Source organism: Peromyscus maniculatus, chromosome 15 (genome assembly GCF_049852395.1).
Source record: "Peromyscus maniculatus bairdii isolate BWxNUB_F1_BW_parent chromosome 15, HU_Pman_BW_mat_3.1, whole genome shotgun sequence".
Taxonomy (NCBI): domain Eukaryota; kingdom Metazoa; phylum Chordata; class Mammalia; order Rodentia; family Cricetidae; genus Peromyscus; species Peromyscus maniculatus.
The window spans coordinates 30,184,972-30,201,622 of NC_134866.1; the positions used below are offsets into that span (position 1 = coordinate 30,184,972).

The 16,651-nt window shown below is 39.4% G+C and overlaps 1 protein-coding gene across 3 annotated transcripts in view; it reads right to left on the reverse strand.

Annotated features, from left to right (window-relative positions):
• Positions 1-3,680: 3,680 nt before the first annotated feature.
• LOC143268656 (UDP-glucuronosyltransferase 3A2-like) overlaps positions 3,681-16,651 on the reverse strand; it is a 43,143-nt gene continuing 30,172 nt past the window's right edge. For all 3 annotated transcript variants that reach the window (XM_076551793.1, XM_076551795.1, XM_076551794.1), the window contains 3 exons: positions 12,350-12,581; positions 10,831-11,050; positions 3,681-4,988 (listed from right to left, as the gene is read on the reverse strand). In XM_076551793.1, coding sequence (XP_076407908.1) covers positions 4,712-4,988; positions 10,831-11,050; positions 12,350-12,581 — 729 coding nt within the window. In that variant the 3' untranslated portion in view covers positions 3,681-4,711. The remainder of the gene's footprint in view (positions 4,989-10,830; positions 11,051-12,349; positions 12,582-16,651) is intronic.

Here is a 16,651-nt window from a genome sequence, read left to right on the forward strand (position 1 = left end):
GTTATAGCACCTTCAACCATCAGCCCAAGTTACCCGCCCACAGTAATCTGGGTCCTCTTGTATCAACCATCAATCAAGAAAGTGTACGAAAGGCTTGCTTACAAGCTAACCAACATCTTAGAAGACTGACATAATAGAGCTTGTAACTGATGTCAACAACAGCCTGACTCAATACAACTGCCATGTGATTTATATTGTTTATTTATCCCATTGATAGTCAGATCTTCTGATATTTTCACCTAAAAGATTCTTCTTTGACATAACTGGCATATACTTATTCCTGCAGTAACTTTATTTGAATTGATTCTAGATAATGAACTTGATCTGAGTGAAGCAACTATACAGGCTATGAGGATAAACTTCCACCTGTAATAGGTGGCAGTGGAGGATGGGGGGGTCCGTTATAAATTTCTCCTCTCAATAGAATTTACTTGTTAGATATCAGCCTCTTTGGAATTTCTGACGAGAGAGAGAGAGAGAGAGAGAGAGAGAGAGAGAGAGAGAGAGAGAGAGAGAGAAATCTGTTCAGTGTGCCACTCAAGGGCTCCTGTGACTTACACATGCAATAAAAATCCAGACTTAGTCAAACACAGAGGTTACCTTGAGATCTTGTCACACTGAGCTCCTTAGGAACTGGCAGGCAGTATTTCAGATGTATGAGGGGAGCACTCTCATTGCTGTACCTCCTCCATCTGACTCTCCTCCTGGACTGGATTGAGTCTCTGGTGTTTTGTTCAGAACATAACTTGCAGTACAGCCACTTTGGAAATCAGTGTGGGGGTTTCTTAGAAAACAATCTACCTTGGAAAGCAATCTACCTTGAGACACAGCATTACCACTCTTGGGCATATACCCAAAGGAAGATCAATCATACCACAAGGACACTTACACAACTGTGTTCATAGCAGCATTTTTTCATAATAGCCAGAACCTGGAAACAATCTAGATGCCCCTCAAAAGGAATGAATAAAGAAAATATGGTACATTTACACAATGGAGTATTACTCACCTGTAAAAACAATGACTTCATGAAATTTGCAGGCAAATGGATGGAACTAGAAAAAATTATCCTGAGCACAGTAACCCAGATCCAGAAAGACAAACATGGTATGTATTCACTCAGAAGTGAATACCAGATGTAAAGGATAATCAGATCACAATATACAGCTCCAGAGAAACTTCATAACTTAGGAGGACCCTAAAAAGGATACATGGATCACCTTGGGAAGGGGAAATAGATGAGTCCTTCTGGGTAAACTGGGAGTTGGGGTGTGATAAAGGGGAGGGCATGGGGGATGAGAACATTGGGGAGTGTGATGGTCATGTTGGAGGAGGAGAGAGCAAGGAAAAGGAGCCATTACAAGACTAGGGAGAAACCTGATGCTAGGGAAATACCTAGGAATCCACAAGGATGACCCCAGCTAAGACCCCTGGCAATAGGGAAGATAATGCTGGAACTGTCCTTCTCCTACAATGAGGTAGGTGACTACCTTAACTGTCACCATAAAACCTTCACCCAGTAACTGATGGAAGCAGATGCAGAGACCCACATGCAAGCCCTAGGCCAAACTCTAAGAGTCCAGTAAAAGTGAGAAAGAGGGATTATAGGAGCAATGGGTGGGGGTCAAGATAATAACGGGGAAACCCAGAGAGACGGATGACCTGAACTTGTGGGAGCTCATAGACTATAGACCAACAGCTGGGGAGACTGCGTTGGACTACACTATGACCTCTGTATGTGGGTGACATTTTTGTAGCCTGGTCTGTTTGTAGGACCCCTGGCAGTGGGACCAGAATCTATCCCTGGTGTGTGAGCTGGCTTTTTGGCATCCATTCCATATGCTGGGATGCCTTGTTCAGCCTTGATGTGGGGAGAGGGGCTTGTCTTCCCTCAACCAAATGTTATAGGCCTTGTTAACTCCCCATGGGAGGCCTTACCCTTTCTGAGAAGCCCATGGGCATGGGTTGGGAGAGGTGGGGGGTAGCAGGAGCAGGTGAGGGAGAGGGAGCTGTGGTTGATATGTAAAATGAATAAAAAATATTAATTAATTAATTAAAAAAACACTGATGGAGTACCAGTGGATTCATGACTAAATACAATCACTCCCCTCTCCCAAGATGTATCATCAGAAAACAGCTCACAATTGAGGAGTAGGTCCCCTCTAGTCCCTCCTCCATCCATGCCAGGCTGTTAATGGGCATCACTCAGGTGTTTATTCTTCTCAAGTTCTTCTTTGTTAATTTAGTTTTATTTGTTTCTTTGATTTTCTTTTAAGCTCCTTGAATTTAGATGAAGTTTATAATTTTCTTTTAGATTATGCATCCTGGGATTCATACAGGGATTTCTTGTCAGCAAATATTTCTATAGGCCTGATAGGTTTAGGGGTAAGATGCTGCCTTGATCTTTTATATCCTGGGAATTGGTCATGGGATCCCAGCACAGGGACTTTTTTTTTTTTTTGTCAATTCAGTGTTATATGTGAGCAGAGCAGATTGGGCAAGAGAATGGTGGGGTCTGGAGGTCGGGTGTGGCTTATGTGGAATGACATCAGGCAGACACAGGGAGCAGGCCTGGTACGCAGGAAATGGGTTCTTCAAACCACACATTTTCAAGGAACCTGGATTCCTTTTCATGGGAAATGGTATTTAGAGACTAGAATATATTACTGAGGTCTACTCCTTCCTAGTGAAAGACTGCTGCTTTTCTTTCTTATCTTTGTATTGGTCAGATTTAGGGAATAACAGGTTGATTAAGACTATAAAAGTCTCATATCTGTACCTCTGTGTTGAGCTCCTCCTATCTTTAGCACATAAAATGATGAATTTGGGGTCATCCCTTAAGGTGAAATATAAGCCCACATGGTAATGTCACTACTCTTTCCAAATCCCCATTTAAAATTCTCCTTTTACACCGGGCAGTGGTGACATATGCCTTTAATCCCAGCACTCGGGAGGCAGAGCCAGGCGGATCTCTGTGAGTCTGAGGCCAGCCTGGGCTACAAGTGAGTCCCAGGAAAGGCGCAAAGCTACACAGAGAAACCCTGTCTCGAAAAACCAAAAATAAATAAATAAATAAAAATAAAAATAAAAAAATAAAATTCTCCTTTTGTAGTGGGTAGCCATTCCAGCTTGGATCTGGAAGTTCCAACCACCATTGAGACTCTGGCAACTGTTACGCCTACGAGGCTGGGAGAGGGGAGGCGCCTGGAGACCCAAGAGCTGGATGGGCCAGTGCTCTCTCTGTGCGCTCTCTGTGCCGGGACGCGAAACGGTGAAGGTGGATTGTGCAGAGCTCCGGAGAACACCGCTGGATTGCAATACACCTTCCCCAGACCTTGTGACCTACCTTTCACTTAATTTGTGAGTTACGCCATTAAATAAATATCCTTTTAACTACATGGAGTGGCCAAAATAATTTCTCCAATCTCCTTTTAGTAGCTTTGGAAACTTTAAATGTCATCAAATATTTGCTTATTCTCTAAACCTATGCAAAGATAATGCATTCTCATATAATAATCCACACAACTATAAAATACAAACAATAAATTGCAAGGTCATTTGCAATTATCTTTGTCTTTAATCTGAGAATTTAATGTGCAAATTAAACTTTCTCAACTGTCATTGTAATAGCTTTTTTTTCATACTTGTATAGTTATAAAAATGCTGGTGAAAGAAGTGCATTCATTTCTGTATATATTTTATTTTAAGGGTTTAACTATTTTTCTATTTTAACATGTTTTATATATACAGTAGTAACAAACTTGCAAATCAAGAGGCTGTGTGTAATATGAGCTGTGATATGTGATCCTCATCCACACACTGCAGATATACCATCATAGGATTTTCCCATGTACACTTGGTTTCAAAAATAATATTTTATGAATAGCCACACATTGCTTGTTGTCCCTGAACTTCTATCAAATAGGACATTCTACATTTATCACTTCTCTTTCTATCTTCTTACTTAATATCACTGAAGTTGATGTTGAATCAATTTATAAATCTCTAGTTTATTCTGTTTTACTGCTATTCTGTTATTTCTGTTTTAGCTATTACTCCAATAGGTGGATAGAACGTAGTTCCTTTTCCTTACTTATTATAATTTCTCAGACATAGGGAAATAAATCTATCATATCAGTCATATCAAAAATGATTCTCCAAACCCTCCAACTGTATATGAACTACAATTTTGATATCTACCAAGAAAAATAAGGTTACTTCATTCATGTTGTCATTGTCAGGCAAATTGGTTCATATTACATCCTAGGAGTGACTGTTCCTGCCTAACAGAAAGTGTAGAATGGAGCAGGACAGGCATTCTGAACTCTAAAGAGAGATTATAAGATAAGAAAAATAGAGAGTAATAGAATTTGTCTAATTTTTATCTCAAATGATATGAGAAATTAAAGTGAGATGATAGAAGCCACAGAGAGGATGAAACTGTCATAATACTGTCAATGGCAGAAAGGAGTGAAGAGAAGAAATGGCTGGGAAAGGAAGGATTGTACTAGAGCCAGGCGATCCAGGTAGTGGAGTCACCAGTCAGTCAACGTACTGTATGAGTGTTAGGAAAGAGGCAGAAAATAGTGAGGACAACTTCCAGCAGCAGGAAGAGGGAAAGAGGAGAACCCTGGGAGTTCCTTGTGTTAGGGAAGGGGGAGGCCTCTAAAGAGCCAGATTTCCAACATCCTCCCCCAGGTCAACCCTAACATTAGGACTTCTTTTCCTTCCTGACCACACCCTGGGACCTGAGCAACAAGCCCAGCATTTTCTTCAACAACCACAAGGTGCCCAGAGTGAGCCCCAACAGGAACAATAGGACATCCAGCAGGTTCTGCACATGCCATGGCTGTTGAAAGCCTTGGGGCTTGAGATGTGCTCCTCCCCCTGTTTGTAGGATGTGGTCAATCCAGCCCACCAGACGCTGGGAAGGTGTCATGGGGTGAGAGCGCCTGATGGCCCTGGCAGCCATGGCTGCAGACTTGAACCTATGGGCAGACACAGAGAGAATGTGTTACCAATGTGCTATGATAGTACTTGAGACCTTATAACAGGCATACAAAACACACAAACACACACACACACACACACACACACACACACACACACACACAACACACACATCTTTTTCTTTTCTTTTTTTTATATAGAGATTTTCTATTTATTTTACGTATCAACCACAATTTCCCTATCCTACCTCCTCCCACCCCTCAGTCTCCCCCACCCACCCACCCACCCACCCACCCAACACACCATCCATTCCTAACTCCTCCAAGGCAAGGTCTCTCCTAGGGAGTCAGCAGAGCCTGGTACATTCAGTTAAGGCGGGTCCAAGCCCCTCCTCCCTGCACAAAGTCTGAGCAAAGTGTCTCAGCATAGGCACTAGGTTCCAAAAAACCATATCATGCACTAAGAACAGGTTCTGGTCTCACTGCTTGGGGGCCCACTAAACAGTTCAAACTAAACAACTGTCTCACTTATCCAGAGGGCCTAGTCCAGTACCATGGGGACTCCTCAGCTTTGGGTTCATAGTCCATGTGTTTTCACTAGTTTGGCTAGTTGTCTCTGTAGTTTTTCCAATCATGGTATACATATCTCTTGCTCATATAACCCCTTCTCTCTCTCCTCGATTGGACTCCTGGAGCTCTGCCTGGAACTTGGCTGTGGATCTCTGCATCTACTTCCATCACTCACTGGATGAGGATTCTATCATAATAGTTAGGCTGTTTGGCCATCTGATCACCAGAGTAGATCAGCTCAGGCACCCTCTCGACCGCTCAGGCACCCTCTCGACCATTGCCAGTATTCTATAGTGAAGTCATCTTTGTGGGTTCCTGGGGACCTCTCTAGCGTTCTGCTTTGTAATAGCCACATCATTTTCTAATATAGACCCACAGATCAGCTTCAAACAAAATTGCTGGCATATACTTGACAGCTAAAAGTTCAATAAAAATATAAAAAGGAAAACCTTATACAGAAGGATCAAAATTAACCCTGGAAGGGAAATTTTTAAAAATGGCTATGTTTGTAAGTATTGACCTATGGTACTAAAGGTGTGCTCACATTAAGTATATTTGAACACAGGTGACAGGATGTCTGTCTGATTAAGTGATTAGGACATTGAAACCTGAGTATTCAGTCCTGTTTGGTTGTGAAATCATTGTCCTAGATGGGCTAGGGAAATGTGGATCACCTGTTTTTGTGTTTGTGAAAACTTCCTTTATATCAGGCCTGTCCTGGGCCCTAGGAACATAGTGCAAAATGATACCCACTGATCCTCATGGTGCATGCTTTCTATGTGCTAGTGTGCAATAGACACACATTGCCAAGGGCTGTGGGTGTATATAGCAGGTGACAACTAGTGTTTGTGGTGATATTTCATTTGTGCTAAAATGTGGTGATATTTTATGTGTGCTTTAATAAATAAAGCTTGCCTGGAGATCAGAGGAAAAGGTCAGCCACTATAAGTAAACAAAGAAATCAGGCAACAATAGCACTTGCCCTTAATCCTATCACTTGGCAGGCAGGATCTCTGTGTGTTCAGGCCACACTGGAAACAGGGCCAGGTGTGGTAGCACACACCTTAAATTCCAAAACTAATTTAACATGGAGATCTGGAAGTCTGTACAGACAGGAAGTGACAGAGCTGTGTAGGCAGAGGAAGTGGTGTAGCTGAACGGAAAGAGAAAATCATGTGGCATAACAGCAAGGCATACAAACATGGGTAGACAGGAAGCAACTCGCATTTGGAAGCTGCAGAGTAGGTGAGGTAAGGTTTGCTGCGGCTTTCCTTATTTCCCTGATCTCTCTAAGGCTTTCACGCCTGTATTTGGCTCCGAGTTTTTTATTTAATGAGACAATTTAGAAATGTGTCTACAAGTGTTTGACAAGTCAACCCAACAGATGTATAACTCCCTGTAGGAAGCCCCACTTGACAAAGCCCTGGAGTTACTATTACTGACCAGTTGCTCCTGCCTGTCATTTTTCTCATGTGCTACTGTATTTCTTTCCTAAGAACAGCTATTGATGCTTTCCCACTGCTTGTGTGTTTATCTCTAGAATATATTCCATCTATTGGCACACATATAGTGGTGGATGGTCAGGAAGTTGATTTCTACTTAAGCTGTATTATTTTGATGTATAGAAACTATACTAGGATATTTTACATTACTCAAACTTACATAGGATTATCAATCACAAAGATAGCCTTTTATACAGACAGCTAACTTTAGACTTCAGAACAGATTCAAAGCTGGCTGCTTGCCCCTAGAGACAAATACCTGAAGCTGTTTTTCCAGGTGTTGTTTTGCTTATTCGAGGTCAGAGATTGAGCAACTTTAGACATAAATTTCTCAGTTATTGGCCCTCTGCACACAGTCCCAGCCTCAGTATAGGCTCAAGGTTCAGCCAAGTGTTTACTTATTGTCTGGGATAACTCACCAACTTAGAGCTACATGCACCAATCAATGTGACATTGCTAGCCTAAACGAATCTATGTGAATTACCTTGTGTTGTGAGAACGGGTAGGGTCCTGAAAATGTAACTTATAAGAGTTTGGCTGGCTGTAAGAGAGCAGTGGGAGTATGGAGAGAGACAGATGTATAGATTTATGTGAGAACTGACACAGAATGTGAGTGAATTGTTTGTGTGTGTGCAGGGGGTGTGTGGGTGTGGGTGCTGGTGTGTGCTGAGTGAGAGATGAAGAAAGTGGCAATGTAGAGGAGGAAGTTGTGCAGAATGTGAGTGAAGTGTGTGTGTATGCTGGGTGAGAAATGAGGAATAAGAAGCATTAGGTAATGTAAGAGAATGAATGAGGGCAAATGATATTAATGAACAGTGTAAGAGCTGGGCAGAGGGTAAGAGTGAGTGTGTGAGTGTCTGTAAATTCATGTGCTAACTGAGGAATGTAGCTGAATGGGCAGAGAGAAAAATGTAACATATAATTGTCCAAAGTTGGGCAGATAAGAAGAAGTAGTGTGAGACTAAGATGAGAAAATTAATGAATGAAAGAATGAATGAGTAAAGAGTGAAAAAATGATGTAATAATATGTGAAAAAATGTAACAGAGTAGAGAGAAGAAATGTGCAGATGTAACTGTGCCAAAGAGATTTGTAGCTATGTAGAGAAGAGGAAAATGAAACTGTATAGAAAAGAGATATAGAAGAGAAATGTTTGTAAAAGAATGATATGTAGACATGTGAAAACAGATATAACTGTGTATAGAGATATATGGCCATATGCATGTGAAGACAGACAGGTAGCTGTCCATATAGAAGGTAGCAGTGTGGAGATATGTAGACATGTGAAAACAGATATAACTGTGTATAGAGATGTATGGCCATATGCATGTAAAGACAGACATGTAGCTGTCCAAATAGAAGGTAGCAGTGTGGAGATATGTAGACATGTGAAAACAGATATAACTGTGCATAGAGATGTATGGCCATATGCATGTAAAGATAGACATGTAGCTGTCCATATAGAAGGTAGCAGTGTGGAGATATGTAGCAATGCAGAGACAGAAAGAGTCAGAGGCCATTGTTAAGATGAAGTAAAAGAGACAGTTAACATCAGAAAGTATGTGTGTTTTCTTATTTTACTGGAGAGATAAGAACTGATTTCTAAATACCCTCAGATCAAAAAGGCCTAGTCTTTACTGCCTTTGTGTATTTTCTTGCATTACCATGGAGGTGGTCTTGGAGCAGGCTCTCCACAGGCCATTGATAAATATGACACACGTGGTAGAGATATTGCAAATATTTCAAAGTGTTAAAGAGAAAGTAGTGTATGATGAGTGAGCTCAAGCACAGAAAGAAATAATAGCCAAAAACATGTTCTCCTAAGAGGATGACGTTGGAGAGATGGTTCTGTGAGTTCAACACAAAGACCCTGAAGAGTGAAGGTCACCCAATAAGGACATGCAATTGTCCTTGTCGTAGTTTAGTGAGAACGGCTCCCCTGCTCACATATATTTGAATGTTTGCTTATCAGTTGGTGCTCTGTTACGGAAGGATTAAGAACTGTGACTTTATTGGAGGAGGTTTCTCACTGGGTTGTTTCAAAAAGCCTACACCAGGCATAGTCTTGATCTTTCTGCCTCCTGCCTGCAGATCAAGGTGTAAGTTCTCACCTATTGCTCCTATTTTGAAAGATTGATGTTTGCATTTTATTTCAGTAAACAATTGCTAAAGACATCACAATAGAACATATGCAATGTTTTTATTACATACTTCTATTGAACATTACAGAATTCTTTGGGTTATTTGTAAATTAGTGAATAGATTTGAATACTTATAACCCAATACTTGTTATAACATAGAAGAGTTTGTTTTACTCTAAGGAATGAATTTGCATTTAAAATCTTAATGAATGTTTTCAAAAATGAATAGATGACATAGTACTCTAAAGTCTCCAAGTTATTTATTTATAATATTACATAGTAGTATGCTTAGCCTTTACTATGTATTAGCCATTTGTTAGATTTGTGTATGTATTTTATCACATGAATGTTAATGATAATGGTGTATGACTGCTTTACGTGAGTTCTTATGCATCTGGATAAGCAGATGCCTGTGGCCACAGTCACATCCATGATGATCATGGACTAACCTCTGAAACTGTAAGCAAGACCCAAATAAATGCTTTATCTTACATGTAGCCTTAGTCAGGGTACCTTTTCACAGCAATACAATGGTAATTAAGACAGTCCTCTTCTAATTCCATTCGAATTATATAGGTATATGATGAGTCAGGGAGATTAGCCACCTAAAGAACATGCAAATGATCTCTCCTGCCTCTATTGAAATTCTATTATAGCTATCCAAAATATAAGAGATCATGGCTGAAAGGTGTTTAAAGAAATGCTCAACATCCTTAATCATCAGAGAAATGCAAATCAAAACGACTCTGAGATACCACATTACACCTGTCAGAATGGCTATGATCAAAAACACTAATAATAGTCAATGTTGGAGAGGATGCGGAGCAAAGGGAACACTCCTCCACTGTTGGTGGGAATGCAAACTTGTACAACCACTGTGGAAATCAGTATGGCAGTTTCTCAGAAAATTGGGGATCGATCTACCTCAAGACCCAGCTATACCACTCTTGGGCATATATCCAAGGAATGCTCAATCATACCACAAAGATACATGCTCAGCTATGTTCATAGCAGCACTATTTGTAATAGTCAGAACCTGGAAACAACCTTGATGCCTGTCAACTGAAGAATGGATTAAGAAAATGTGGTACATATACACAACGGAGTACTACTCAGCAAGAAAAGCAATGACAGCATGAAATTTGCAGACAAATGGATGGAACTAGAAAAAATTATCCTGAGTGAGGTAACCCAAACCCAGAAGGACAAACATGGTATGTACTCACTCATAAGTGGATTTTAGATATAAAGCAAAGAACAATCAGATTGCAACCCACAGAACCCGGGAGTCTATATAGCAGGGGGGACCCTAGGATGACTGTGGCTTATAATAAGTTTTGGTTTTACTCAATTACTGGGCAAGCCGCAATGAAACATTTCACAATTAGGGTAAGAATTTATACTGTATCAAGCTGATAATAGAAAAATAAATTTTAAAAAGTGAAAAAAAATGAAGATAATGTGTGTATAAGAAATCATCCCACCACATTAGGTAGAGGCATAGTCTCAGTACCACATCTAAAATTAGAATTAATAACAAAAGAGCATCAGGACTTTCAGGGATCACGCATGTATTATAACACATCCCACAAAATTCTGTTTCATTGATAAACAGACTATACAAAACATGTATTCAGTCTAAGGTACCCCAATCCCAGAGAGCTGCATACCTCTTGTCTTCTATGACTTTTTTCAGTGTAAGTGCAAATGTCTCTGCCTTGAGTGTCTCTAGATGAACAGAAACACCAATTTTCTTTGCTTCTACTAGGACCATGTTTTCAGGTTGGTCTGCTAAAAAGGGAATCCCCACCATGGGTACTCCATGCTGGATGGCCTCCATTATGCTATTCATTCCCCCGTGGGTGACAAAGAGACGAATACTAGGATGAGCTGTTGCAAAAGAGAAAGATCATCCAGTATGTCACTATCAAAGTTCAGATACCAGGTAAAGCAGCAGACCCAAGAAATACCAATGTGCTAGGGAGAATGAATTTACTGATGTTGCTTTAGAGATTTGCAATGTTCCAGGATGTAATACCAAGCCTTCTCTCTGCAGAGAGATGCCTTACTTCAGTCAAAATCTATCTAAGATCTAGAGCCAGGGACAGCTACAAGGACAGTGACAAGTGAGGCAAGTTTCTTTGTCCTTCTATTCATCCTCATCTTCTCCACTGATGCCTTCTTCTTCATTTGTCTAACCTTGGCCTTCTCTTGCTTTTTACGTCTGATCTCACATGAAGTCTATATTATGGGTGTTATCTGCTCTGTTTGGGGAAGTTTACAGAAGGGGATGACAGACCAGAAACTTCTGTATTTACGGGTCGTGTCTCTTGCTCCATATTGAAAAAAAGGCTACTAAACATTTCTTATGATCATACAGAAATCATCCCAAACTATACCTCACTCAAAATCTACCCATTTTCCCTGGAAAGCAAGTCTTTTTCCTATTGTGTAGCCTGTGATTTTACTGAACAGAGATCTAAGTGAAAAATTTCCCAGCTTCTTTTGAGTCACAGTTTTAAGTACAAATCTCTGATTCAGCCACTGAGTGTAGAAAAGTGTATCCATAAAGTCACACAGAAACAAATAATTTGAGGGGAGGTGGCTTTAGGGAATTCTCTGTTGCTCAAGAAATCATTGTCTCCATATATTACTGTGAGCTTATGTGTGGTGGTACTCAAATATCTCCTTATGTCCTCAATCCCACAATATCCATGTTGTAAGTGTCTGAGTTTTCAGCTCAGCTGACAACCAAGATGTGTCTGCATGCTTACGTGTGTGTGTGTGTGTGTGTGTGTGTTTATAAATACCAAGGATTTCTCACATCACTGTGAGAATAGCAGCAACAAATGGTGGCAACTGCCAAAGGAGTAGTTATAGCTCACATATTGGTCAAGACTGTGTTGGAGTGATCAATGGTAAATACTCTTAAGTCAAGGCTACATATCTATTTAGGGAACTGAAATCTGTCTGTGTTGAAAAGGATGAGGAAGTTGTTGCTATGGCCAGTCTAGAGCACAGACTGATTCTCCCAAGAACCTTAGCTGCTTCTACCTGCCTGCTGGACATATATCTTCACCCATCAGCAGCCTTTTCTTCTGCAAGTCAAAGCACTCTGACATCAGTTATCTGTTAAGTCCCAAAGCACATTAAAAGAAATAAAGTAACAGGTCTAAAGGAGATGTTTACCCAGGAGGTCAGTCTGGGGAAGCCAATTCATGATTTTGACATTTGGAGCCATACTGACATCTTTGGGCCAATGAGCATCCTTACATGCCCACAGCACTCCTTGAGGGAGGTGAGCAAAGGCACTGTTCATCTCCTTAATAAGTTCCTTGGTCTGATACATTGTTGCTATGGAGCCCAGTGCCACAAGGACAAAACCCGATTCTCCAAACTTAATGATAAAATCTTCCAAGTCCTAGAAGAAACATAAAGAAATTAGAAAAAAGTGGTTTGTTAACGCAGGTGTGACATGAAACAAGACCAGTTGTTAAATAAACCCATGCCTTGCTTGCTTGTGTTCTATATGATAACACTCCTTTCAGAGTCCCTGTATAGCTGTGTCTGGAGTAGTTACTGCATTGAACAGCAGTCATCTCTTCAACTTTGTGTGGTTGAAATATTGTGCACCCCAATAAACTTATTTGGAGGTCAGAGAACAGAACATCCAGTATATTCAATATAGTTTTATGCAGGGGTAAGACACACATTTAATCCTAGCATTCCAGAGGCAGAGATCCATATGGATCTGTGTGAGTTCAAATCCACACTGGAAATAGCAGGCATGGTGACACACGCCTTTAATCCCAAGAAGTGATGGCAGGAAGTAAAAAGGTATATAAGGCATGAGGACTAGTATCTAGAGCCTTTTTAAGCTTTTAGCTTTTAGCAGCTGTTCAGTTGAGATCCATTCGGATGAGGATTCAGAGGCTTTCAGTCTGAGGAAACAAGGTGAAGTAAGGAATTGGCAAGGTGAGGTTGGATGATTTGTTCTGTTTCTCTGATCATTCAGTATTCACCTCAATACCTGGCTAGAGGTTTGTCTTTATCAATAAGACTTTGTAAGATTCATGCTACACCTTTGGACTCTTATGGTTTGCTCTTCCAAGCAAACACATACACCAGATTTTATTTGAATAACTGACTTTTACTGCTTAAAATGTAATCTCCAGAGTAATTTAATTGCTAAGGGCATTCTTTTTTGTTTAATAACTTGAGGCCCTTCCTAACTATTTTTGACATCATTTGTATTATTTTATATTCATGCTAGAAATTCAGTATATGAAATTTCTTCACTTGCTGTGTGGCATCGTGTCCTCTCTTCTGGTGTTGTTTTCTAGCTTTGCTTACCTAGTAATGACAGATTCATAGAATGGCTTGAGAAGTATTCCTTCCTGTGGAGGTGGCACAAATAATTATACAGGAACTGGCATTCATTCTTAAGTGTTTCACTTAATTCACCTGTTAATCCATGTTATATCAGACTTCCTTAATGAAAGACTTTGTTATTGATCAGTCTAATTTAATCCCATAACTTTAAGATTTTCTATTTTCCTCTTGAGTCAGTTATGTTAACAGCCTTGCATAGGAATATGTCCACTCATGTAGATCACCTAATTTGATGATATATCATGTTTGTATAATTCAATTATAATCTTTATTGTTTTAATAGTGGATAATTTTTTACTTTAGAACTTAATTATTTTGTTGTTCTTTCTTATTTATATTCTTAATGATCCTATTGCTTTTCAGCATACTACTCTTTTGAATTTATTGGTTCTAAATTTGTTTATTCATTATTTCAATGCTCTACACTCTGATTCTTTTATGTCCCTTCTTTCTGCTAGCATCCTGTTCAGTCATCTCTTCATTATCTCTGCCTTATATTGAAGGGTTAAATTATCAATTGCAAGTACCTTGGCTGTACTAATAAATATAATAATAGCTATGAATTATATCCTATGTCTTGTTTTTATTGCACTCCCTCATTCCATTGTGTTTTGTATCCTTATCCTTGGTATATAATATTTTCAAATGTTCCTCTTGATTTTTCTCTTTGAATTTAGATTATGTTGTTTTCTATTCACCCCACTGTGGTAAGAAATATTTACATTAACCTGAGAATTTGCAAAACTTGGGGTTGGGTTGGGGTGTGGCATGGGCTAACACACGAACCAAAGAATTTGTTTTGTGCATTAGAGAAGAATATGTGCTCTGCTGTTGTTGGAATGAACACTCAGAACTGGAGAGAAGGTTCAGCAGATTTCCTTCCAGAGGACCACAGATCAGTTCCCACAGAGCAATCACAATTCTCTGTAATTCTAGTTCTAGGGGATCCATCACCCTCTTCTGGCCTCTTCTGGGCACTTGCAGGAACATGATGCACACACATACATGCAGGGCAAGTACTCAGGCACATAAAGTCACTTACAAATACATTTTAAGCATGATCTATATATTTCTAATAATTCTATTGGGCCTATGGTATTATAAAAGGTGATAATTTGTATGGATAGTCATCTAATTCTAAAACTGTAGAATTGAAGTCTTAAGTTATTATTCATTTCTTCTTTAAATTACTTACATTTTTCGTCATAGTCTTTATTTCATAGTTTGTGCATAGATGACATATTTCCCTGTAAGTTAACTATTTCACATATTTTAAGTAATATTTTTATGGTTGCAATGTTTGATAAACACAAAGTTTCAAATATATGTAGTCTTTAAAATTCTTTGAGAGTTTTGATATAAAGTCTGATTTTCCTTATGTTGGCAACCACCACAGTCTATTTGCTTCTCACTTAATTCTTACAAAACAAGTATTGGAATACCCCATAAAGTGATTCCAGACTCTTGTGTCATGTATTATTTTGAAACATTTCCTCCCACTTTCTAACAATCCCTTCATCTCTCTGTGTGCCAATATCTGACCCATCAGTCCAGAAGGGGGAAGCTCTGGCAATCACATCTGGATTTATAAATGTAAGATATCTTCTACCACATAAAGATTCTGTCAGAGAACCCCAAACCTGTATACTGTACCCCTATTTCACCAACTTGGGTATTCAGGAGATTCTATCTAAAGCCCATATCCGAAAGCTCCTTCAAAAAGTATATATATATATATATATATATATATATATATATATAACAGTCTTCCAAACAGTATGAAAAAGCTCCTCAAAATATTTGTTGTTTATTTTTTACAGGTCCAACCATGACACCAATGTAATGATCTTTGTAAAGATTAATATAAAGCAGATAGATAGATAGATAGATAGATAGATAGATAGATAGATAGATGATAGATAGATAGATAGATAGATAGATAGATAGATAGATAGATAGATAGATAGATATCACTGATCACTCCCCAAACACTTGTTCTCACAAACTGCAAGGAAGGATGGGCACTGTGGTGCCCAACAGAGCCAGAACAAATCCACACCCTCTCTGCTTTGATCTGAACACAGGACAAATATCATCTTCATCATTTCAGCATCTTGGCCACCATGGTTTATATTCCCTTCATGGGTGAGGGAACCCCACAGTGACAGGGAACAAGCAATCTAACATCCTTAGCTCACTGTACTTGTAAATTTTCAGTGATAGTGATTCTGAGCCTTCATAGAAATGCACACTACATGGCAGCTTTGATGGTTTACAGTAGCTAGATGGAGTACCTAGTGCTCAACAGGCTGGGGACACAGAATAACAGAAGCAGTTCTTGTCACTAGTGATAAGTTCTGTCTAGGTACATGTCTTCTGAAAGCATTATCTGTTTCATTATGAAGAACCCACCTCCTTAACACATTCTAAGTGTTTTGACATTCACTGTATTTAATATATATATATATATATATATACATACATACTTACAAATATATATGTATATATATATATATATATATTCAAATAGAAATACCAATACTAACTAAAGATTTTTTCCATCACAGCAAGGAATAGAGACAAAAGAAACTCACATTTAGTACCATCTAACCAGGTATTCAAACTTAGCATGGGGTATTCTAACACTGTGCTATCACAATCCAAAAAATGTAGACTCAGAGTTCTTCTGTTGCCTTAGAGTACTTTCATTCAAGACATCTTTCCTAAGGGATAATTTCCACCTATGGTGGTTTGAAATAAAATGGCACCCAAAAGGATTGGCGCCATTAGGAGGTATGGCCTTGTAGGACTGAGTATGCCCTTGTTGAAGGAAGTGTGTTACTGTAGGGGTGGACTTTAAGGTCTCCTTTGCTCAACTATGCCTGATGTGACAGTTGACTTCCTGTTGCCTGTGGATCAAGATGTAGAACTCTGAGCTCCTTCTCCAGCATCATGTCTTCCTACATGGCACCATGTTTCCCACCATGATAATAATGGAATAAGCTTCTGAAACTGGAAGCCACCCAAATTAAATGTTTCCTTTATCAGTGTTGCTGTGGTCATAGAGTCTCTTTACAGCAATAGAAACCCTAACTAAGA